The sequence below is a fragment of the Gastrolobium bilobum genome, unplaced genomic scaffold (assembly GCF_033153095.1).
Source record: "Gastrolobium bilobum isolate Gb01-03AN ecotype WA unplaced genomic scaffold, APGP_CSIRO_Gbil_v1 utg8637, whole genome shotgun sequence".
Classification (NCBI taxonomy): Eukaryota; Viridiplantae; Streptophyta; class Magnoliopsida; order Fabales; family Fabaceae; genus Gastrolobium; species Gastrolobium bilobum.
Window position 1 is genome coordinate 281966 of NW_026898325.1, and position 22753 is coordinate 304718.

The following is a 22753-nucleotide window of genomic DNA, read 5'->3' on the forward strand; positions in this document are numbered from 1 at the left end:
GCCTCCGTGTTTGTCGTGACACAAGTCATTTACAGATTAGTTTTTAATCCTTCTCCTACCCAATCACATACCCATTCCATGGCAAATAAATTATTTAAAATATCATTTTGTTTTATTATTTAATATGAAGATATTTTGGGACTAATAATGTGAAGATATTTTAAAATTAGGGACTTGGGCTTTCCCATGAGAGAACCTTGTCCTATTACAATGAAATGAAAATTGAAAATAATTAGTTCGCACAATCACGTGGTAGGTGGTGTATGAAAACAAAAGGTCAATCACCTCCGTCAAATTTGTGCCTCCCAACCCCGTTAATATGATTGAATTATTGCCGGTATGAACGGCCATATTATATAATGATATTTTACTCTCACATCATTTACATTAGTGAAATTAAGAAAAAAGAAACATGTTTTGTGCAATTATTAATGGCCAATGCTTTTCTTGTACTATTGGAGAGGAGGAAAGTTTTTTACACACTCAAATTTATAGTAGGATCCACACATAAAAAATAAAGAAAACAAAAAAAATTATTTTACGCAAAACGAACTCTCACTAATATGAGAAAAAGAGTTCTCCTATAACATAAAAATTCTTTTTTCCATTATTAATAGGAAAAAATGTTTGTCTTTTTAAATGATATAATTTATATCATTTCACTCTCACAAAGAAGTGGGACTCACGTCTTTATATTTTTTTATCCACACTCTCTCTTTTTTTATCTATTTTTTTTCTCTCACTTAAAATGACACAGCTTTACATCCTTTAAAATAATACACAATTTTCTCTTATTAATATAGTTAAATCAAAAGCAGCTCAATATCATCAGAAGCATTTTGTAATATTGCTCTTGTGGAGACTAATTAGACGTCACGATGAGTTTTAAGTTGACTCAATTAATAAACTCACTGTCACTTACGGAAGTAATTAATGTATATAACTCGAGCAGTGATATTTGCATAAAATTAATTATAAAGTTTTAACTTTGCACATCTAGACAATAAACTTAATTCTTTAATAGATAAAATTGATGAAAAGAAGTATCTGAGACTAAAAAGGATGTTTTACTTTAATAAAAATAGAGGATGTGTGGCAAAATAGCCCAAATTACCCTGAACAAATAATGTTATACTATTGGATAAATGCACATAATTTATTCATTCCTAATTTGATATGTCATGGAAAAATATAGGGGAAATTGTTAAGCAGTTATTAAGTATAAAAACAATTTAATAGAATTTATGATTTCCTTTGCTATGTTATTTACTATAAGAATGTGTTAAAATGATTTCCACTTTATTTAAGGATTTGTATTTTCTAAAGTTACTTTGGATAACTTTATTTAATGTTTATTGAAATGACGTCGTTTTGAGACGGAAATTATGGTGTTTTTGTAATTTTAATTTATTTTAGGGATATAATAGTCTTTATCATTCTAATTTTTTAATTTTTCAACCTCAAAACGACGTCGTTTTAATGAACATTAGACAAAGTTATCTAAAGTAACATCAGAAACTTTTTTCCCTTTATTTAATCCTCATTTGTAATTGAAAAACCATTCAAAGAATCAACAAAACCTTAATGGAACCCTAGCTAATGAATAGAAACAGTCGATCACAGATGTGTTAATTTGCTATTGTAAATAATCAATTCAACCTAAAAGTTTAAATTGTTAAGTGGTGTTATATTAATGGTTTTTATATTTCTCTAATACGCCCCTTCACGCATGAGCCCATTGAATTTAAAGGAAAGATAATGCACAGATCCATCTATCTGTGTTAACAAACTTCACAAGACTTGATTAATTATTAATTAAAGGAGACGACGAGGATCAAACTCATGCCCATTTGGTCATGGAGACTTTAATACCATATAAAGAACCAATTTAATCTAGCTGATAGGTGAGATTACATTAATGATTTTTATATTTTTCTAACAAATATAAAATACAAAGTATACCTCATTCCAAGAAATAGAAATTCTTTTTTATACGAAATATTCCAATTAGAAAGCTGTATCTGAATTTGTGTCATTCACATCAAAATATTTTACATATATTTGGAGATAATACTGCTGGTAGACTACATCTCATAGAGTTACCCTGAGTAGAAGTCAAGTAATCAAATTCAAACTATCTAAAAAACAAAAACTGTTTTTTCTTTTCTTTTCCCATTACAAGCTAGGGATAAAATTGGCACAATTATGGTCACACGTATAATGTGATGTTAGTACAAATGTGAGTTATAATAAGACATTTTATTTTATTTTCAAATTTGACCATTGTTGATTATTGAAGGGGACGGAAAAGTAAAGCGATTAAAACTTAAAAGTCAGTACTTTCTTTTTTTTGATTAAATATATATACCGTCTTGTTTGTATGGTTCTCTCTAGTTCAGCTCTTTGAAATTAAGGTTTATAGAAACAGTTAGACCACAGTAAAACCAGAACATAAAGTGAAAATCCATCTTTTTGGATAATCATTAGCCATTATCCAATAAAACAGTGCTTGATTTGAGGTAAAAGTGTGTGTTCATTGACTTCGCTTGTCTCTCACCAGTATGTCTAGGTGCCTGCCCTTCCCTCCACCAGGATATGTGAGGAATGGTGTAGCAGGTAAGGCACTCTTAAAACAACTAGAGGTCAGTTCGAGTGTCTTTATTAATATATACGTGCCTTACCTATTCAACGTGGTACTATAAGTTTATCCTAAGAGGTTTTTTCTTTTTTATGTTTTTAGATTGTGGTTCAATGATTAAATTTGTTGGGAACTCGGTTCCCTCAGATTGGCTAAGCAGCCTTTGTATGGAAGTCAATCAACAAGATCCTGATCTCGGATCTTGGCAATACCTCGACCTGAACTTCACCAGGTCGGGTAGCGTAGCGGAAAATCAAACCGAAAACAGGAGAGAGAGAAGAAGAACACAACCAGATTTAACGTGGGAAAACCTTCTTCAATGAAAAAGTAAAAACCCACGGGACCTAGTCCAGATCAAAAGTCCACTATAAAAATAATGGTTACAAAGAATCAAATACACCAATGTGGTGGTTAATTCAACCTCTCCAACAATGGTGATAATCAAACTACCCTAGAGATGTTTCACTCAAACTCTCTCTAAAGATCTCTCAAATGCAAAGTACAAAACTTTGCTCAAACAATCAAATAATTTTTCTCTCAAATTTGTTTTCTCAAAATCTGACCTAGCCTCCACCCTCAACTAATGAGTATATATAGAGGAGGTGGAAATTAGGGTTAGGGTTTTTAGGAAACCCCTCAAATGGACTTGGGCTTAGCATTGAAGGAGGAAGTCCAACAAATCTCCCCCTCCGACTTCAATGCGTCGGATTCAGCATCAACCCGGCTCCTTCACAGCAATCTTCAAATTTTCTTGCTGGAACCAGCTTTGTCATCATGACGGACCAATTTTGGTCAGTGTGCACCTTGACGAGTTCGAGCTCACCACCTTCCACCACATCCCGGATCCAGTGATACCTCACATCAATATTCTTGGTGCGGGAGTGATAGGTTGAATTCTTCGCAAGATGGATTGCGCTTTGATTGTCACAACCCAGCTCGTACTTGTCTTGATCATGACCGAGTTCCATGAGGAACTTCTTCATCCACAACATTTCTTTGCTTGCCTCAGTAGCGGCAATGTACTCAGCCTCAGTTGTCGATAGTGCAACACATTTCTGAAGTCTTGATTGCTAATAGACAGCTCCTCCGGCAAATCTCATCAAATATCCTGTAGTCGACTTCCTCGAGTCGGCGTCTCCCCTAAATCAGAATCCGAGTAGCCTTGCCACTCGGCTTTGCCTTCTCCAAATCGGAGACATAAGTCGGTCGTACCTCGGAGGTACTTGAAGATCCACTTCACTGCTTTCCAGTGCTCTTTGCCGGGGTTTGACAAATACCGGCTTACCATTCCAACAGCATACGCCAAGTCAGGTCTAGTGCAAACCATTGTATACATCAAGCTTCCAACGGCGGATTGGTACGGGACCTTCATCATTTCATCTTTGTCTTCATCAGATCTCGGACATTGCTTCTAGTTCAGCTTTATGTGTCCGGCTAGGGGGGTGCTCACTGTTTTGGCTTTGTCCATGCTAAATCTCTTCAAAATCTTCTCAATATATTTCTCTTGACTCAGCCACAGTAGCTTCTTCTGTCTATCTCGGATGATCTTGGTTCCGAGAATCTGCTTTGCAAGGCCGAGGTCCTTCATTGCGAAGGACGAGCTCAACGCCTTTTTCAGGGCGGCTATCCTCGATTTATTTTTCCCTACAATAAGCATGTCGTCAACATATAACAACAAAATCAGAAAATCTCCAGCCTCATACCTCTTCACAAATACGCAGTGGTCGACTTCAGTCTTCTCAAACTTATGATCAATCATGAATGATTCAAATTTCTTGTACCACTGCCGAGGTGCTTGCTTCAAGCCATAGAGGCTCTTCTTCAACCGACATACCAAGTCTTCTTGGTCTGGAGCTTGGAATCCTTCAGGTTGCTCCATATATATTTCTTCTTCTAAATCACCGTGAAGAAATGCCGTCTTCACGTCCATTTGTTCTACCTCGAGGTCCATCGAAGCCGCCATGGCTAACACGGTTCAGACCGAGGTCATTTTCACCATACTCATCATTCTTAATTTTGTAGACCCATTTATTCTTCAGAGCTCGTCTTCCTTCTGGCAACTCTGTCAGCTCATAAGTCTAATTCTCGTGCCGAGACTTCATCTCGTCTTGCATTGCCTTTTCCCATTCTTCTTTCTCTGAGCTCGTCACAGCCTCATTATAACTCTGAGGCTCACCATCTTCAGCAACAACGGTGTATTCATCAGATGGGTATCTTGTAGAGGGTCTTCTTTCTCGAGTTGGATATCTCGGCTATTCTTCAGCTTGAGAACCCAGTTCATCATTCACATCCCGGATCTCATCATCAACTCGGACCTCAATGTCTTGGTCATCTTTAGCTTGTTGCTGATCATCATTTTCTTCATTTTCTTGATTTTCATCCCCTGCTTCAGCTCGGACAGGAGGGATGGGTTCTTCACGTCTGACAGTAACCCGGACTTTGGGCTTCGAGATGTCATGAATGTTCTCATACTCATGAAAGATCACATCTCGGCTTCTCACGATCTTCTTATTGATTGGATCCCAAAGTCGGAACCCGAACTCACATCTCGGCGAACCAAGATAAAATCATCCTTTAGTCTTTGCATCAAGTTTGGCCCTTTCATCTTTAGGGATATGCACGAAAGCTCGGCATCCAAACACTTTCAGTTGATTATAGGCCGCTTCCCGACCTGTCCAGACTTCTTCTGGAATTTCTCCTTCAAGTGGCCGTGATGGTGAGAGGTTGATCAAGCCAACAGCTGTTTTGACGGCTTCTCACCAGAATGATTTTGGCAATCCGGCATTGGATAATATGCTTCAAACCTTCTCTTCAATAGTTTTGTTCATCCGCTCAGCCAGTCCATTCAACTGTGGAGTCTTGGGGGGCGTCTTCTCATATTGGATCCCGACCGCTCTGCAGTATGCATCAAAAGGGCCGCAATACTCGCCACCATTATCAGATCGGACCACCATCAATTTCTTGTCAGTCTCCCTTTCAACCATAGCATGAAATTCTTTAAAGTATTGGAGTACCTGGTCTTTAGACTTCAACAAATATACCCACATTTTGCGGGAATGGTCATCAATAAATGAAACAAAGTACTGAGCTCCTCCAAGGGATCTTTCCAACATGGAGCAGAAATCAGTATGGACGAGGTCAAGAATATACCTGCGTCGTCTTGGTTGATCCGGTCTCACAAAAGAAACTCGGTGCTGCTTTCCAGCTAGGCAATGCGTGCAACTCTCCAACGCTAGCTTGGCCTTTCAACCCGGTCAGTAATCCTTTCTTGTTCAGGATCTGTAGCCCTTTCTCGCTCATATGGCCGAGGCGCTTGTGCCATAGCTCCAAGCTAGGTTCATCTCGAACAAAATTGGCTTCTCCGCGATTGATCTTTCCTTGCATCACGTACAAGGAGCCTTCCTTCTTACCTCGGGCCACGAACAAGTTTCCCTTTGCCAGCTTCCATCTAACACTACCGAAGTAGTTCACTAACCCGGCATCGTCAAGCTTGCCTACCGAGATTAGGTTCAAACGCATGTCAGGAACATGCCTTACATCTTTGAACACAAGTCGGCACCCGACATCCGTGGTCAGAGTTACATCACCGACACCAACAATCTTGCTGGTCACTTGATTTTCCATCTTCACGACTCCAAAATCACCACCTCGATAAGAGGAGAAAAACCTTTGTGTGGAGTAACGTGGAAGTAGGCACCGGAGTCAACAATCCAGGTGCAGTCATCATATGCAACATTCAAATAATTATCCTCACCTAGGAGGAATATATCGGCATCAGGGCATCCACCGCAGTGATGCTCTTGTCTTCCCTCTTCTTGGGAATAATCTGATCCGGCTTCACAGAGCTGTTCTTCTCATCATTCTTTAGGTTCCAGCAGTCTGGCTTCTTGTGGCCTGTCTTTCCACAGTAAAAGCACTTCAACTCATATTTCGGCTTTGACCGACCTCTGGACTTTTCTCGTCTGTCACGACCTCTACCCCGAGAGTCAGATTTCCCTTTGTTCTCAGCAACATTGGCCTTAGACGTGCTCGGAGTACCTCGTTCTCTTCTCCTGGATTCTTCGCCCAGGAGGCTGTCTGTCACGACATCCATCTTCAATTTTCCATCTGGAGTCGAGTTATTCAGGGTCACCACCAGAGTATCCCAATTTTCTGGCAGCGAGCTCAACAGCAACAATGCCTGCAATTCTTCATCAATTCTCATATCATCCTTTGACAACTGATTCACAATACCTTTGTAGGTGTTCAGGTGTTCAATCATGCTCATGCCGTCCTTGTATTCAAGCTTAACAAGTCGGCGAACTAGGTGTGCTTTGTTCCTGGGAGTCTTTTTCTGTATCATGGACTCCAGCTTCGTCCACAACTCATACGCGTTCGTGAATTCGGACACGTGCTCAAAGAGGCTTTTATCAATATATTTCCTGATCGTGGCTACCGCCTTCCGACTCAGGATTTCCCACTCCTTATCAGTTTTGTCTGCCGGTCTCATCAAGGATAATGGGCTCATGTAAATCTTTGCAGTAGAGATGATCTTCCATCATCGGTCTCCAATAAAAGTTGTCTGCGGTCAACTTGAACATATCTCCATCATGAGTTATGCCACTGGTATCCATCTCGTCTCCCTCAGAACCCATCGAACTCGGGCTCTGATACCACTGTTGGGAACTCGGTTCCCTCAGATCGGCTAAGCAGCCTTTGTGCGGAAGTCAATCAACAAGATCTTGATCTCGGATCTCGGCAATACCTCGGCCTGAACTTCACCAGGTCGGGTAGCGCAGCGGAAAATCAAAACGACAACAGGAGAGAGAGAGAGAGAGAGGAGAAGAAGAAGAAGAATACAACCAGATTTAACGTGGAAAAACCTTCTTCAATGAAAAAGTAAAAACCGACGGGACCTAATCCAGATCAAAAATCCACTATGAAAATAATGGTTACAAAGAATCAAATACACCAATGTGGTGGTTAACTCAACCTCTCCAATAATGGTGATAATCAAACTACCCTAGAGATGTTTCACTCAAACTCTCTCTAGAGATCTCTCAAATGCAAAGCATAAAACTTTGCTCAAACAATCAAATAATTTTTCTCTCAAATTTGTTTTCTCAAAATCTGACCTAACCTCCACCCTCAACTAATGAGTATATATAGAGGAGTGGAAATTAGGGTTAAGGTATTTAGGAAACCCCTCAAATGGGCTTGAGCTTAGCATTGAAGGAGGAAGCCCAACAAAATTATGGGGGAAAATGTATTGATGACTTCTCTGTTAGTTTCTATATTCTTGAAGGAGTAATGGATAACGAATTCATGTTTTAAAAATATTTTTATTTTTACATGTGAGTGGAATAAATCTCTATATATCTAAGTTGCATTTACGGCTTAAATGTGCATATTCTTTGGGAATACAGTAAACCACTGAAGTCTATTATTATCTTTAATATCCTTGAAGGCGATATAATATCTCATTTAATGTATGTGATTAACTGATTATGTTGGTTGCAGTCTACATTTGTTCTGCTTCCTGTGTTTTCATGTCACGCAAATTTCACACACTTGTAACAATCTTTGTTCTGATTATGGTTGGTTATAGCCATAATACGGAAACAACTGGGAAGAGACAAGGTGTAGTTTTTACCACTTTGGCATTAGTTATGACTGAAAATAGCACCAATTATGTTGTTGAGATCATGTGATTGTTACGGACACTAAATCGTGAAACCGTTAAGCACGGAGGTTATATGAATTCGGTGATTGTTAGCTATATCACAAAGTCAAATGCAGGCACTCTTTTTGACAAGGTGAATTTAATTTGAAGGATCTTGATTAAGGCTTGTTCTTATCTTTTAAAATCAGCGTAAATAATTGCAAATGTTATTGTGAGTTTTCAAAAAATTTACATGACGATTCTTGCTTTCCACTTTGAAGCTCCGTAGAGAAAGGGCACAGTCTAAAAGCAAAAGGAAGGAAAGAAGAAGAAAAAAAGGAGAAAACATGAAGTCAATGAAGATGAAGAAGTTAGGCAGAAAAGGTGTGATGATGAAGACGGAAAGCACGAAGATAGCATTCTTTCAGTGGAGCTTGGACAGCCCATCATCCCTGTTAGTGTTTATGACACTTACGATAAATGCAAATTGGCTCGTGTATTGGGAAAAGAGAAGTCCTCTACTTCTTCTTCCCAGGTTATGGTCATAAACACCCATCATAAAGTGGTCTCTAAATGTGACACTTACCTAGGTGGTTGCCTTATGGGTAAAAGTGAATTTGTTGCAAATGAGAACTTCAAAACATCTATATCTTCATTTTCTGAAAGTGGCATGTTGGAGACAGAATCAGAGTACAAAAAGATGATTGTGAATTGGGTCCCTCCTCCTTTGCAGATAGTTCCAACTGACCTTGATAATGAAAAGTGGCTTTCCAAGAAGAATCGGTCCAGGAGTGAAAGAACTCAAACTAAACATGTTAGCATTGCCATCTATCAAGGAATCCAACCCAATGCCCACTATTTGCCTGATGCTGACATATATGCTTTGCCATATACTATACCATTCTAAACCATCTAGAAGACACAAAATTTGATTATTGCATTGTGGCAAAGTTAACATGATATAGGTTATGAGGATAGATTTTTTATTTAACTGTCCATACTGATATAGGTGTCATAAAATTGAAAGAAGCTAATTGAAACTAGATGATCTGCTCCATTGTTCTTTCAAATGTTCAATATTGCTGTGTTCTGTACTACTATATGATGTCGTGTCATTGTCAACATCAAGTAATGCAAGGCCCAGGTGCAACTCTGCACTTGAATTTGGATAGACTTCATCATCAATATTTTCTTGATTTTCCGAATGGTCATGATTATTCTCGTGGGAATTAAAGTTTTCAACTTCCTCATCATATCCTTTTAAAATCTTCAGTATCTGTACATAATGGAAGTGATATACTTTAGGAGCTAAACTTTCTTAAAATATATTGAAATGTGATTTCTGCTATGAATTTAACAGCTCGAGGGTCATTGGTATTACCTGGTTCAATGTAGGACGAAGCCGCGCGGCCCGTGTAACGCACAGAGATGCTGCCAGAACCAATTTTTGCATTTGGGCCACATCAAACTTCCCTTGTAAATTTGGATCCAATAAGTCTTTAACATCCCCACTCTCTAATATTGGTTTTGCCTGAAAATGAAATCATTGTTCATATATAAATACATAGATCTATATTCTATATCATTAAAAGAAGTCAAATTCATTCTAAAATGTAGTTAGTTCTTACCCATACGACCAAGCTCTCCTCACCTTTGCGAGCCTCGGAGCTGATTGGTTCCCTTCCTGATATTAGTTCAAGTAACACTACACCAAAGGCATATACGTCTACCTTATCACTGACCTTTCCATACATGAAGTATTCAGGAGCAAGATAACCAAATGTTCCTACTACGTCTTCCCGTGTCACGAAAGATGAAGTTGTTGGTCCCCACATGGCAAGTCCAAAATCAGATAACTGGCACATGAGGACAATGATGAGTCACATCATAAATTTCCTGCGTAACGATACTGTTTTTTTGTACTAGAATCAATCTAAAAAAACAATGCTACACAGCATAAAAAAAATAACCAAAATTTTGACATAATATGAATCAACAAAGTAGTAGAGAGGGACCATTTATAAGAATCAACAAACAAGTCATATCGTTCTAATAAAAAAATTATGGCAAAAGTTCTTCCTGTCTAGCATTTTTTCGTATACAAAATGTTATTTTAAATAATAATAGTATTAAACTTATGAGTACCTGTGGCTCAAACCCATGGGAAAGAAGAATGTTTGAGGACTTGACATCTCTATGTATAATATGCTTCGAGGTTTCATTGTGTAGATAATTGAGTGCTTCAGCAATCCCAACAGCTACATTAAATCTGACTTCCCATGACAAGAAAGATCCATCCTTGTTCTTGCCTATATCCATTTCCAATTTCATATCAGTATCATATCCATTTTCGACTAATTTTAATGATAGGTGAAAAGTGAACAAAATTCCACTAAAGTTTTACCGTGTAGATTTTCCTCTAAGCTTCCTTTGGGGAAATAATCATAAACAGAGATTAAAGCACTGTCTTCAATGCAAATCCCAAGTAGAGAGGTGATGCTTGCGTGCTTCAATGAGGACATTATTTGCACCTCACGGGCAAAATCTTTCAAGGCTTCTTTTGATGACTTCAAAATTTTGACTGCGATTGGCTTCCCATCAGGCAGAATTCCTTTGTACACACGATTGCTCCCTCCTTTCCCAATCAGATTTTCTGTAACATAATACAAGGTTAAACTTAAAACAGAGAAAGAACAAGAGTCACACTTTAAGCAGCAGTTGTCTAACCTGAAGAGAATTGACAAGTACAGGACTTAAGAACCTCAAGGCTGAACAACTTGCAATTGAATATATTAACGTCTAAAATCCCTTCCAGGCCCTTTGGCAGCTTGACAGATGGAGTTGAAACTTTTCTATAGCTGATGCAATTGTCCTCAATGGTGGAGCAGTGTGGAATTTTTTGTGGTGAACGATCTGGTAAGCTCAATACCCATTGTACTACAGACATGTCCTTTGCATGAGAGTATTCTGAATGGGCCCTGCGGAGAAGTGGCCACCCAAGCTTCTGCTCAGCAGGGTCATCTGCAAACAGTGATATTGATCTAGACCAGACTTTCATGCACCTTTGTGCTCCTTTAAATGCTTTTTCCTCTAATTCTCTGGTATCTTCGCAGGTTGATTTCTCACTCTCCACCTCCGAGTCACCAAATTCAGACTGGATCACTATGCTATCAAGACTTGCTCTTGGATCCTCTATTAGACCACCTATCATCATTGGAAACAAGCTTATTATAGTTTCTTTTGTCACTGGGGACTTGTTCCCTATAATCCAACTAAAGAAACGCATGATATACCAAACCTGGTTGTTGTTTATCTGTGCACCTTCTGAAGACAATTCTTGCACCTTGGATGGCTAGAACATTGGTGGTGGGTGGTAATCTTTTGGCGCAATATTTAGCAGTGGAAGCTCCACCCCTGAAAGTGAAATATTTTTTTTAGAATATTCAGATAAACTAAATCCAGAAACAAAAGTTTTGAAATACAAACTCCACATACCCCACCACTAGAGCCAGCGCAGCACGGTTTTTTGCCTCTCTGACCAGAATGTCTCGAATGGAACTTCCTATCAAGATTTGACCGGAGAGACCTACCTGAAATTCAATGAGGTCAAATAAATAACATTCACTAGTACTATGAATAATAAAACGAGAATTAGGTATATAATATAGTATTAATATGTACACGTACCTTATTCACATCGCATAACCCTTGATAAACCTCTAAATAACCATCAACCAAGGGCTTGCTTTTGGAAACACAATCTGCGTTAAAGTAATTTTTTTTTTTTACAATGATAAGTAAAGTGTATGTTTCAGAAAAAATACACATGGTAAAAGTTCCGAACTTGGTTACCTGGAGTTGTAACTACATGGATTGCAATAACAGAATCCCCAGGTTCAGCGACTTTGACGAGAGCCCAATTGAGCAGCTGTCTGCTATGGCTATCCATTCTAATCCCCACCAAAACAAATCTCCTCTTAACTGCCATTTCTTTTTTTGCCTTTCTATCAATCAATCCCAATACAGCTATGGATTCAATTCCTAACTCCAGCAAAATAGAGCTACTATGGTTGATACTTGAATCTTCCCTTGGAAGTAATACTATATACTATATGTCAAATAATAAATATAAATAAATAGTAGTGCCCATAAACAGAGTCCCATTAGAGAAGAGAGAAAAAAATGACTGGGAGAGAAAGTAAACAAACCCCCGTTAAAAATCACTTTGACCCATTGGATGAAACGAAAGGCGAATTAAAGTAAAACGATAAACAAGAGAAAACGAAGAAAGAAATATGAAGGCAAATGCTTTAAGCAGCAGGCATGGTTTGAGAACAATAGATGATGATTTTTTTAAACGAAGTTGCCGCCAAATTGCATCAGCCTACCTACTGCACTATCAAAACTCGAAACAAGAATACGAAGATTTTGATGTTGACGTTGATCTTGAAATTGAGGGGCTAGAAGAGAACTATGGATTTGTGAAGGAACAAAAGCCGAACGTTTTCACGTGAAACCCCTCGTATCGGAGTCGAGTTTTTCACCGCCCATTACGGGTTAAAACTGAAAACCTGTTAGGATTTCAATAAACAAACTCAGATACCAACTAAGCTGGGGATTTTGATTTTTTGAATATAACAGGGGAAGTAATCAGTAATCACATGCTTTGTTTAATGATAATCCTCCCAAGTCCCAATAACACAAGTAAATAACGGGGCATATAGACAAAATGCTTGTTTCTTTAATTTTAATTTTTAAATAGCCCCCCTTTCTCCTTTTCTGGAGGGGATCCAAAGATAAGGACTAGTTAACAATATCAGATTCGATTAGCTTGGTAATTAGTTCGCAACTTATCATAATCATAAAAACTCGGGTATTATATACTCCTGAAAATACATTAGGTTACATTATTACTTCTGGAAGTACACAGTATAATTTACAAAAATTTATAAATAAAAAAATTATAAACGAATCATCCTCATATTTATAAATTTCTTATTTACAAACTACAATGTATAATCTCGGAAGTATATTAGAGTACATTATGTATTTTCGAAAATATACAACGTAATTTGCAAAAGTTTATAAAAAAAAAATTAAACAGATACTTCCTCTACTTGTATAATTGTATTACAGTGTGCTATCGTAACTCCTAAGTTAGTTATAGTGGTCCATTTGTTTGTGATTATAATGGTCATGGAATATATGTTTATGACAAAAAATTAAGTAGTTGAAATAAGCAAGTGAATAAAAGAATTTGTTACTTTAATTTTGTTTGATTTATTAGTTTTTCGTAGGTATATTAACAGATCGAGCCGAGCTGAGCTTTGATCTTAAGATGCTAAGTTTGTGTTTAATTGTGTCAGCCTGACTAAGCCTGTAACATGTTATGGATATAATTATTGGCTTGTGGACTGACTTATTTACAAAAAATAAAAGTCTGATTTAGCCTGTTTAAAAAAAATAAGACAATAAAGATTTGCACTAATAATTTCATAAATATTCATAAATTCAATATATATCCAAATAGTATAATATAGAACAAAATCATTCAAAAAGTCTGTTTAATCAATAAAATGGGACGAAATAGATTGAGGATAGAGAGAGCTATTACAAGCATTATAAAAAATATAAAAAAAAAAAAATTAATATACTAGACCAGTCTGAGGGGCTCTGATGCTAAGCTTTTCAATTGGAGCCTGAAGCCTTTTTATTAAACGAACTTTTATATAAGTCTTAGCCTGGTTCCAACAACCAATTTTAGACATTTAAGCTCAGGCTTTCACGAGTCGAGTCAAAAACTTCTGAAAGACCCCTGATCCGTTTAGCACCCCTAATTACTCGGCTAAATGAAATTGATTTAATATGTTACCTTTCAACTTTGAAACTTTCAACTTCAATTTGTGCGACGTTGTCTGGTCTCCTCGTTGTAATGTTTGGTGAGAGATGAGAAAGACAATATTCTTCTACCTTATCTCATGTTAGGTACAACATTATTTGGTTTGTTGTGGTTGGAGTTTTCACTTTTTTGTTTTCTTGGATTTGTCTGTGACACTATTGAAAATAACTTCTATAACAAGGGTCAAATACAATGGGCTTCTTTTAGTCCATTAAGGAAACTTTATGATGGAGATGAACCACTAAATCATCTTCCTTTTCACATAAATCTTCATATTGAATATGTGATATATAGATAAAGCAAGCAGAAACAAACATAAAATAAACGATTATATATCTTAACATTTTAAAAGCATTTGAGACATGGCGATTAGTAATTTTGTACGTGGCACTAGCAGTGGTCATTAGTAGAAGGCCAAAGTCTAAGTTGACTACGAAAGTTTTACAACGATGTTAGCTACGACAGCTGCATCCGAATCAACAACTATGACAAAGGAAATTAAAAAAACTATTATATTTCTGAAGTCGGGGTGATTTTCATTTTAAACATATGGAAGATGAATAAGAACCATTACATGATCATCTATAATATAATACCAAAGGAATGATTCTAAACTTGAAAAGATGCATGACCAACCAAAGTGATTAGTGGACGAAAATAAAGGAGAAAAATAAAATAAAAACAAAAACTTTGGTATTATATTATAGAATTAATTTCATATAATCATATACAAACAAAAAAATTGTCCTTTTTTGAAATTCGAACGAAAAATTAATTTGAAAATTGATCCAACAAAAAAAAAATGAAAACTGTATCATGTATTGAAAAACTCTATAAATCTATTTAAAAGTAAAATTTCTATACAATAACCTTTAATTAATTTAAATGGTTGTCTTCTCTTCACCTTTTAATTTTAGTTAGGCAAAATATTTATCAAAAATTAAAAATGGATATTAAATGTGGGAATTCCCTTTCTATAACGGCAGTATATATTATAATACTTTTCTTTTATGATAAAAAAAAGTTCCATCCCCTTATTAACTCAATTGAATAAAGGGTTTATACTTTTTATGATAAAGGGGTTTGTTCCTTTTTATGATAAAAAGAAAATTTTTGTAGTACATACATATTCAGATGGGCTCCATTAAAAAAAAGTAAATAAAAAAATTAAAAATATTGACATACAAAATAGTGTGAGTATAGCATGAAAAGACTCTTCTTATATTGCATAAAATGTATAAATCCCTTGAATAAATGAAAGAAACAAAAGGAGAAAAATAACATAAAAACAAAAACAGTTTAAGTCTCACCATCGTAAGCAGCGGTTTCGTCCCCACAGTCGTTCGTTTCGTGTATATAAAATAGGGTTTTATTAATTTCATATTAAAGGAGATAAATTATCTCATGTCATAGAGATAAACTTATGAGCTCCACCATCTAAAAAATAAAAAGATAAGAAAAGAAAAAAGTGACATAGTTATCGAAAGGTGTGTAGGAGAGAAATTTATCACATGTAACATAAGAATAGTTTTTTTGCTATAAAATATAATCTGTGGAATTTACCATCGGAAATCAGATAGACACTACGGCCTACTCAAGTGCTTCTTTGGAATCAAGTGAAAGAATTATTTTTCTTAAAGAATATTTTATGGGGTTTGCCCTGGCCTCACTAATTTTGATTTCTACGTGCCGTAAATTTGCACACGTAATGCATTTAGCAATTATAAAAATGGGAGTTGATGCACAATAAATTTATTTGAATATTAATTTTTTTCCCCAATAATTGCTCCTTTAGTCCTTTTATTTCCTTTGCTAGTTTATAAAATAATAAAGAAATCTAACCACTGTTATCCGGTAGGTGCTTGAAGCCTTGAACAAACCAGTAATTTTAGAAAAGCAGAATGACTATCCCACCCTCAAGTTTCTGTGACCATTAGGAGAATTTCATAAAAGCTAAAGAGTTAATGACTCAACGAGGTTAATAACTACTGAATGGCTAACCAGTTGAATAATTTCATTAATCAGTTCTGCAGAAGTGAGTCGTGTATACTTGTCCTTAAATTTAAAAAAAATTTATGCTAACAAAAATTAACTCAACTGATAAAATCAATTGTTAGTAAAGTAATGGTTCAATTCATGGAAGTAAACTTTGATAAATCAGTTATAAATATTACCATAGGTCCTATTTGAAACTTGTGCCATACTCAATCATTAGAATAGAACAAGAAACCTTTACTAAAATTTGAGGGGAAAAGAAACCAGTCTATACTATACCTGACTTCACCTTGACCACAATCAAGGTTAATATTTTAAGTAAATCCATCAAACTCCGTTATATTATCAACTAAGACTTTCATTTTGGTCAACATTGAACTGTAATAAATTTCCCAAAATATAGAAGTTTCATTTGATAGTTTAATCCCCATCCCCCAAATTTTGATAGCGATGAACTAAATAATCCAATCAAATTGGGTATCCCAGTGACCGACTTAACTTAGCTGAGTGAAATACGCTATTATTGTGAGAATTTGGCATATTAAACAACTCTTTCAAGTGAATCATCAAAACTTCTACGGGCACTGACGTGCACCTTTTTACCAGCACATGCCAATGATGCCATCTTACAGAAGCCTTCATTTTCTACTCTTAAAGCAAATTTTTGCCCAGTATTAGTACTCAACAATAAAACCAGGCGGAGCGATGCAGAAATTTCAGAAGTCATCATCCGAACTAACAAGATCTAATTCAATCATCTTTCCTGTACTTTTTGTGGTTTTATCGACCGACGCTTGCCCATCTGTTTTTATTCTTTTTACATCCAAGGGTTGGTTTCTCATGACTGCATTGGATCCCACGTTCATAAAAGATGATTTCCTGAAGAGAATCAATAACATGTAAGTGAAACTGTATATGCTATGCATCAAACAGTGAAATGCATAAGATTCAAGTTGCATTAGCGTAGAATCTTTTTCACAACTCACCTCTTCTCTGTGCAATTGCTTTGTTCATTTGGAGTCTTTGGTCCTTTCTTTATTATTTTAGAACCCAATTTGCCTGCATATAGTAGTAAAAGCCAGCTCAAAATATAATAGCATTAATACATAAATTATTGCCGTCAAATTTATAAGATAATCTATTCACCTGCAACCTCAGAAAGAAATCTAATCCCTTGCGAATGTGTATTTGTTGTTACTTTTCCTGCATTGCTGGTGTATAGAGATTTAAAATATTTATACTTGGCAGCAAAAGAATTCAAATGGAGTAAAAAAATAAACTCAAATTTCCTTTCAATATAGCTCAGCGGGTATTGAGCCCATGCTAATAATGACAAACCTCAATGCCTTTTTGAGACCATCCACAGACAACAATTTCAATGGCTGAGACTTTTTCCCGTTTGTTTTGTCAGCAAGAGGGTCAACTAAGTAAATTCCTTCTGATCTGAGATAATCCCTAGGCCTAACGGCTGTCCTTAAATTTCTGCTAACAAAAATCACATGTGACATGAAATCACATAAGTTGAACGCAATCAAATGCTAGCAATAAGATAGTTGAAAATTTTAAGTACTAAATACTCACCCTCCCTTGAGTTCAGTTCGCGTTGTCGAATATTTCTGTGATGCTGTCTACAGGAAATTATATCTAGTTAGCGAATTGATATCCTTGTCATGACATAAAAATAAAATTGACAAGAAAACATGAAAAAATTAAATGTTGCTTACTGATTTATGATATTTACAATACGTCCCATGGCGTCTGAAATAACAAAGATCAACAGTTATGAAGCCAATCAATCAGCACATGAAAAAAATAGTATGATACTGCCAGAACTCAGAAGGAAAAGAAACATAGTTTACAAGCAAAACTACTAAATGGAGAAAGAAAAGAGAGAGCGAGAGAGAGAATGAATTCTAGCGACATCAAGGAAGTTTTTAAAATATAGAATACAATGTATAGTGCTATTTCATATTCCCCTGAGAAACTGGCTCCTAACAAGAAGACTGAGCTTTCCCATTTCAATATTTAGTTTTGGTTTTGTGTAAAAAGAACAACAAAAGATTTTCATTTATCAAATTAGTACAGCTTATTGGACAGTTTTCCGGCGAAGTTATCTATTATTGCTAGCCTATCAGGGCGAAAAGGCCGTTTACCATTCTTCCCCTTGTTTAATTTGTCACACTGAAGTTGAAAGATCAAATGTAAGCTCTCATGATTAAGATATACCCAAGCAGTGCCAAATTATAAATTCAATCAGGCATGTTCAACAAAGGGAGTATCAGTACAAGTGTCTACAAAAAAGAAGTGATCATAACACCCTGGGCAAATTCCAAATAGGATCAGGGTCAGATATTTAAAAAAAGAACCCTATTGGCTATTGCTCACAGGTCATCATATCCAAATAATTTGAGATATTTATTTGTTTTCATACTTATTTATGACCAGCGTACAAGTCATCCCATCCGTTCTTTTCCCTTTGCAAACTCCATAATCAACAGAGGTGCCCATCTTCAAAATTTGACTAGGGGAAAATATACTCAAAGAAAAACCATTACCCTGCAAAAAATAAAAATAAAAAAGGACGTTGCAGAACACCTGGCAAATCTTGATGAAAAAAAAAAAAATGTAACCAATCCATAACAATTCAGTACCGCTGCATCCTTGCGGACAGAACAATTAAAGAGTGCAAAGACTGTTCCCGCCTGCTCTTGCAAGTTCCTCTGATAAGCATCACCAAACAAGAAAAGAGAAACAGTATTTTGATCCAAACACCCAATTTTCCATATACAATAACTCTTCCCCGTTGAACTTGTTTTCTGAATCCCCTTCTCGGTCAATACTCCAACAGTCACCCAACTTCCAGAAAAAGTATCCCCAATCAACAAATTCCTGAACAATAATAATTCAGAGCAAAAGCATATTAATTATTAAAAGGGTTTTGGAGTAGGCCCAATTTTGTTTTCAAAGCCAATTCAATTATCATTACACAGAAGAGTTAATACTATGCCTAGACATAATAGAACAAGAGGTGCTAAAGATTACTTGATAACTGATAACCGAACAAAACGAATGTCTGAGAAGCGTTCCCTAAGCTCAGCAGAGGTTAACAATTGGTTCCTGTACATAAAACAAATACAGTAAAACAGATATTCGTTAAGATGAGATAAATGAAAAAGTGAGGAAGAGGAATGAGGAACCTTATTCGAAGACCTGAAAACTTTTCGAGGAGGGCATCATTAGTGTTAATAGGTTTCTTTTTAGATTTAGGGGGTTCGTAAGGAAGGCAATCTTCAACAGCATTTCTGAATACGGACATATCAGTCTTCTCCCTTTGGTTGGGAAAGTCATCATCGGAGAGGTAACCTGCAATTATAGAGAGAGTTGCAAAAAGATGATAATAAGGAATGAGAGAGAGAGAGAGAGAGAGAGAGAAGATGGCATTACCTGGTGAGGTTGAAGGTGAGGAGGGAGAAGCAGGAGGAGGGGTTTCAAGAACCCTATCACCGTGAAGTGAAAGGAGCAAATCGAGGTCGTCTTGGTGGTGGCTTGACATCATATGCTCCTGAGTACTGAGTGTGTCGAAATGATGATTTTGATTTAGGTTTTGGTGGAAGCTGAGAAGAGGAGTGAAAGAAGAACAATGGTGATTTTGATTTTGATTTAGGAGGGAAATAATCAAATATTTTGGAGGGAATTAATTCAATTCATATGAAACTGGAATGATTAGTGGGTTTAATCAAATAATAAATTGTAAAACTTCTTTTTACAATTTATACTTATTTCTTTATTCATATAGATTTTATTTATTTAATATATTTCATTAATTAAAATTTAATGAAAATATCATCACTCATAAAGAGAGAGAAAAAACATAAACCCCTAACACTTTTGTATGTGTGTAATAAAAAAAACCTCCAAAAATAAAACAATATTACTACATCATATAATTTGTTTCTATAAATAAAACAAAAATAAAAAATATATTTCTTATTTACTGAGGTAAGATAAATACACGGACAAATTATAAATTTTATTGTATTTTTTATTTGTATGTCAAAAAATGATTTAATTTTATTAAAATGTCAATATTTTAATTTTTTTTAATTTTATTAAAAAGTCGAAAAATTGTTTATATTTAAAATAATTTTTTCAGAATATATATACATAGATATACCTATTTAACATTTAATAGTAAATTTACAAAATAAGTACATAACAGAATAAAGTCAAAATTTTATTAAATATAAAAAATGAGATAAAGTAAAAAACTTATATAAATCTAAAATTTAATATCATTTTGGTGAATCTTAAAATAGTTAAATGTAATTTACTATGTATTTGGATAAAAGATTTAATTTTTGCACCAATTAAGTGTTTAGAATTATTTCACCAAAAAAAAAAGTGTTTAGAATTATTGATTTATGTTGGCCTCACCAAACTTTCATGTATTTATTATATTGATTTAATTATAATTATTTATTTATCATTAAGATATTACGTAATCAATTAATCTTTTTTTTTTATCTTTTGGCACTGTTATTGACTTTAGCTTTATGTTAATTTTAGGATATTTTTATCATTAACTTTATCTTTAATTTTATTTTTATTTTTATATTTTAGAAAAGGTCAAACAATGTAGAATCTGCAACCGAGAGTTGATAAAGGATTTTTTTTTTTTTTTTGGTATGCGGGTGTTTTATTAATGGTTGCCCCTGGATTTGAATATGTTTTGAATTTAATTGATTGATGAGTTTCTTATAATAATTTATCCCTTCTTTATTATATTAATTTTATTGCAATCACTTATTAATCTTTAGAATTTTATTCTCTAATTGATTGTAATTATTTTTTTTCTTTTCTTTAATCAGTTAATCTTATGTTTGCTTAGCTTTATTTTTTTTTATCTTTTGAAATTTTCCTTAATTTTAGGGGGGGAAAATGTCATCATTTATTTATAACTTAGTTTTATCTTAATTATTAGTTATTTTTATCTTTAACTTTATCTTCAGCCATATTAGTTTCAATAAAAAAAATATCAAACAAGGTCGTCCTTATATCAAAATAATTTGAGGATGTTTTTAAGGCTTTTTCACCCTTTTGCCCCTCATTAATTATTTAATAACCATTTTGCCCCTTACTCAGAACTATCTACCAATCTGCCCCTCTTTAATCGATTAAGCCAAAAATTTAATCGATTAAATGGTCAAAATAGGCAAAAATCGTTGACTTGAAGATTTAGTCGATTAAATCTCCCTAAAGAAGAAGATTTAATCGATTAAGTTGAAGATTTAATCGATTAAATCTTCATTTGACCATTTAATCGATTAAATATTCAATTTAATCAATTAAAGAGGGGTAGATTGGTAGATAGTTTGCAATAAGGGGCAAAATGGTTATTAAATAATTAATGAGGGGCAAAAAGGTGAAAAAAACCATGTTTTTAGTTATATATTTAAACAATTTAAAATATCCTGAAAGATCTTTTAAGAATCGTTTCTATATTTCTGTATTTGTGATTTGCTTCTTTTTTAAAATCTTTTAATATCTTAGAAAATGTTCTATATCGATTATTAGTATTTCATTGCCCTCCACTATAAATAGGATTGACTTGATAGGTGTGTGCATGAATCCCTGTTCTTCTTCCATCTATTTTTTCTTTCTGTTAAAAAATATGGAGCACAGTAGAAAACGTCTTCTCCGGAGCAAGTGACAACAACATTGTAAACTTCAGCAGCGAAAGTAAAGTTCAATCGAAGCGTTCGCAGAGGTGAGACGTGGTTCTCGTTACGGCTTTCTTGAGTCGTCTTCCAATGATGGCAGCATCAAAGCGTTCGCAAAGGTGAGACGTGGTCCTCGTTTCGGCTTTCTTGAGTCGTCTTCCAATGATGGCAGTACCAGCATTGAGACAACTTGTCATCTTAAGTCACCCAAGGTTTCTCAGGTCTTTGATTATTTTGTGGTCATAGATTTTGAGGCTATCTGTGACAAGGATAAAATACCCCACCCTCAAGAGATAATTGAGTTTCCATCAGTCATAGTGAGTGGTGTCACAGGTCAAATAGAAACATACTTTCGGACATTTGTGAGGCCTACACATAATCAGATTTTGACTTATTTCTGCAAGGATTTGACCGATATACAACAAAATCAGGTCGACGGTGGAGTTACATTGTTTGAAGCTCTACTCATGCATGATGAATGGCTTGAAATCAGTGGAATAAAGAACTCCGACTTTGTTGTTGTCACATGGTCTAACTGCGATTGTGAGGTAATGATTGAATCTGAATGCAAATTCAAGAAGATACCAAAGACTGCTTATTTCAACCGGTGGATCAACCTAAGGGTTCCTTTCCATGAGGTATTTGGTGATATGAGGTGCAATCTAAAGAAGGCTGTTGAGATAATGGGAGGGTCGTGCTCATTCTGTACTTGATGATGCCAAAAACACTGCTTGATTGATGGCATTGATCATGCACAAGGGTTATAAGTTTTTCATTACCAATTCCTTGTCGTGGAACCAATCTGAAGAACAAGCAAGAGTTTTTCCTGAATGTCCTGTGATGATTACCCCCATGGTTCA

The 22753-nt window shown here is 35.3% G+C and overlaps 3 protein-coding genes across 3 annotated transcripts; 1 reads left to right on the top strand and 2 right to left on the bottom strand.

The window, feature by feature from the left end:
• Positions 1-9309: 9309 nt before the first annotated feature.
• On the bottom strand, positions 9310-12267 carry LOC133314937 (protein kinase STUNTED-like). Its single transcript, XM_061516490.1, has 10 exons — positions 12132-12267; positions 11967-12040; positions 11775-11869; positions 11578-11693; positions 11007-11483; positions 10684-10932; positions 10425-10588; positions 9908-10135; positions 9661-9810; positions 9310-9555 (listed from the first exon to the last, which is right to left on the bottom strand). The coding sequence occupies exons 1-10, from the start codon at positions 12265-12267 to the stop codon at positions 9310-9312; spliced, it is 1935 nt and encodes a 644-aa protein (XP_061372474.1).
• A 4622-nt stretch (positions 12268-16889) lies between these two features.
• LOC133314895 (uncharacterized) lies at positions 16890-19729 on the bottom strand. The gene is made up of 11 exons (XM_061516421.1): positions 19618-19729; positions 19371-19536; positions 19216-19290; positions 18825-19062; positions 18605-18729; positions 17898-17931; positions 17755-17801; positions 17512-17655; positions 17320-17384; positions 17160-17232; positions 16890-17052 (listed from the first exon to the last, which is right to left on the bottom strand). The coding sequence occupies exons 1-11, from the start codon at positions 19727-19729 to the stop codon at positions 16890-16892; spliced, it is 1242 nt and encodes a 413-aa protein (XP_061372405.1).
• A 2257-nt stretch (positions 19730-21986) lies between these two features.
• LOC133314918 (uncharacterized) lies at positions 21987-22606 on the top strand. Its single transcript, XM_061516465.1, has 2 exons — positions 21987-22012; positions 22066-22606. Exons 1-2 carry the CDS (start codon positions 21987-21989, stop codon positions 22604-22606), a joined length of 567 nt encoding a protein of 188 aa, XP_061372449.1.
• Positions 22607-22753: the final 147 nt, after the last annotated feature.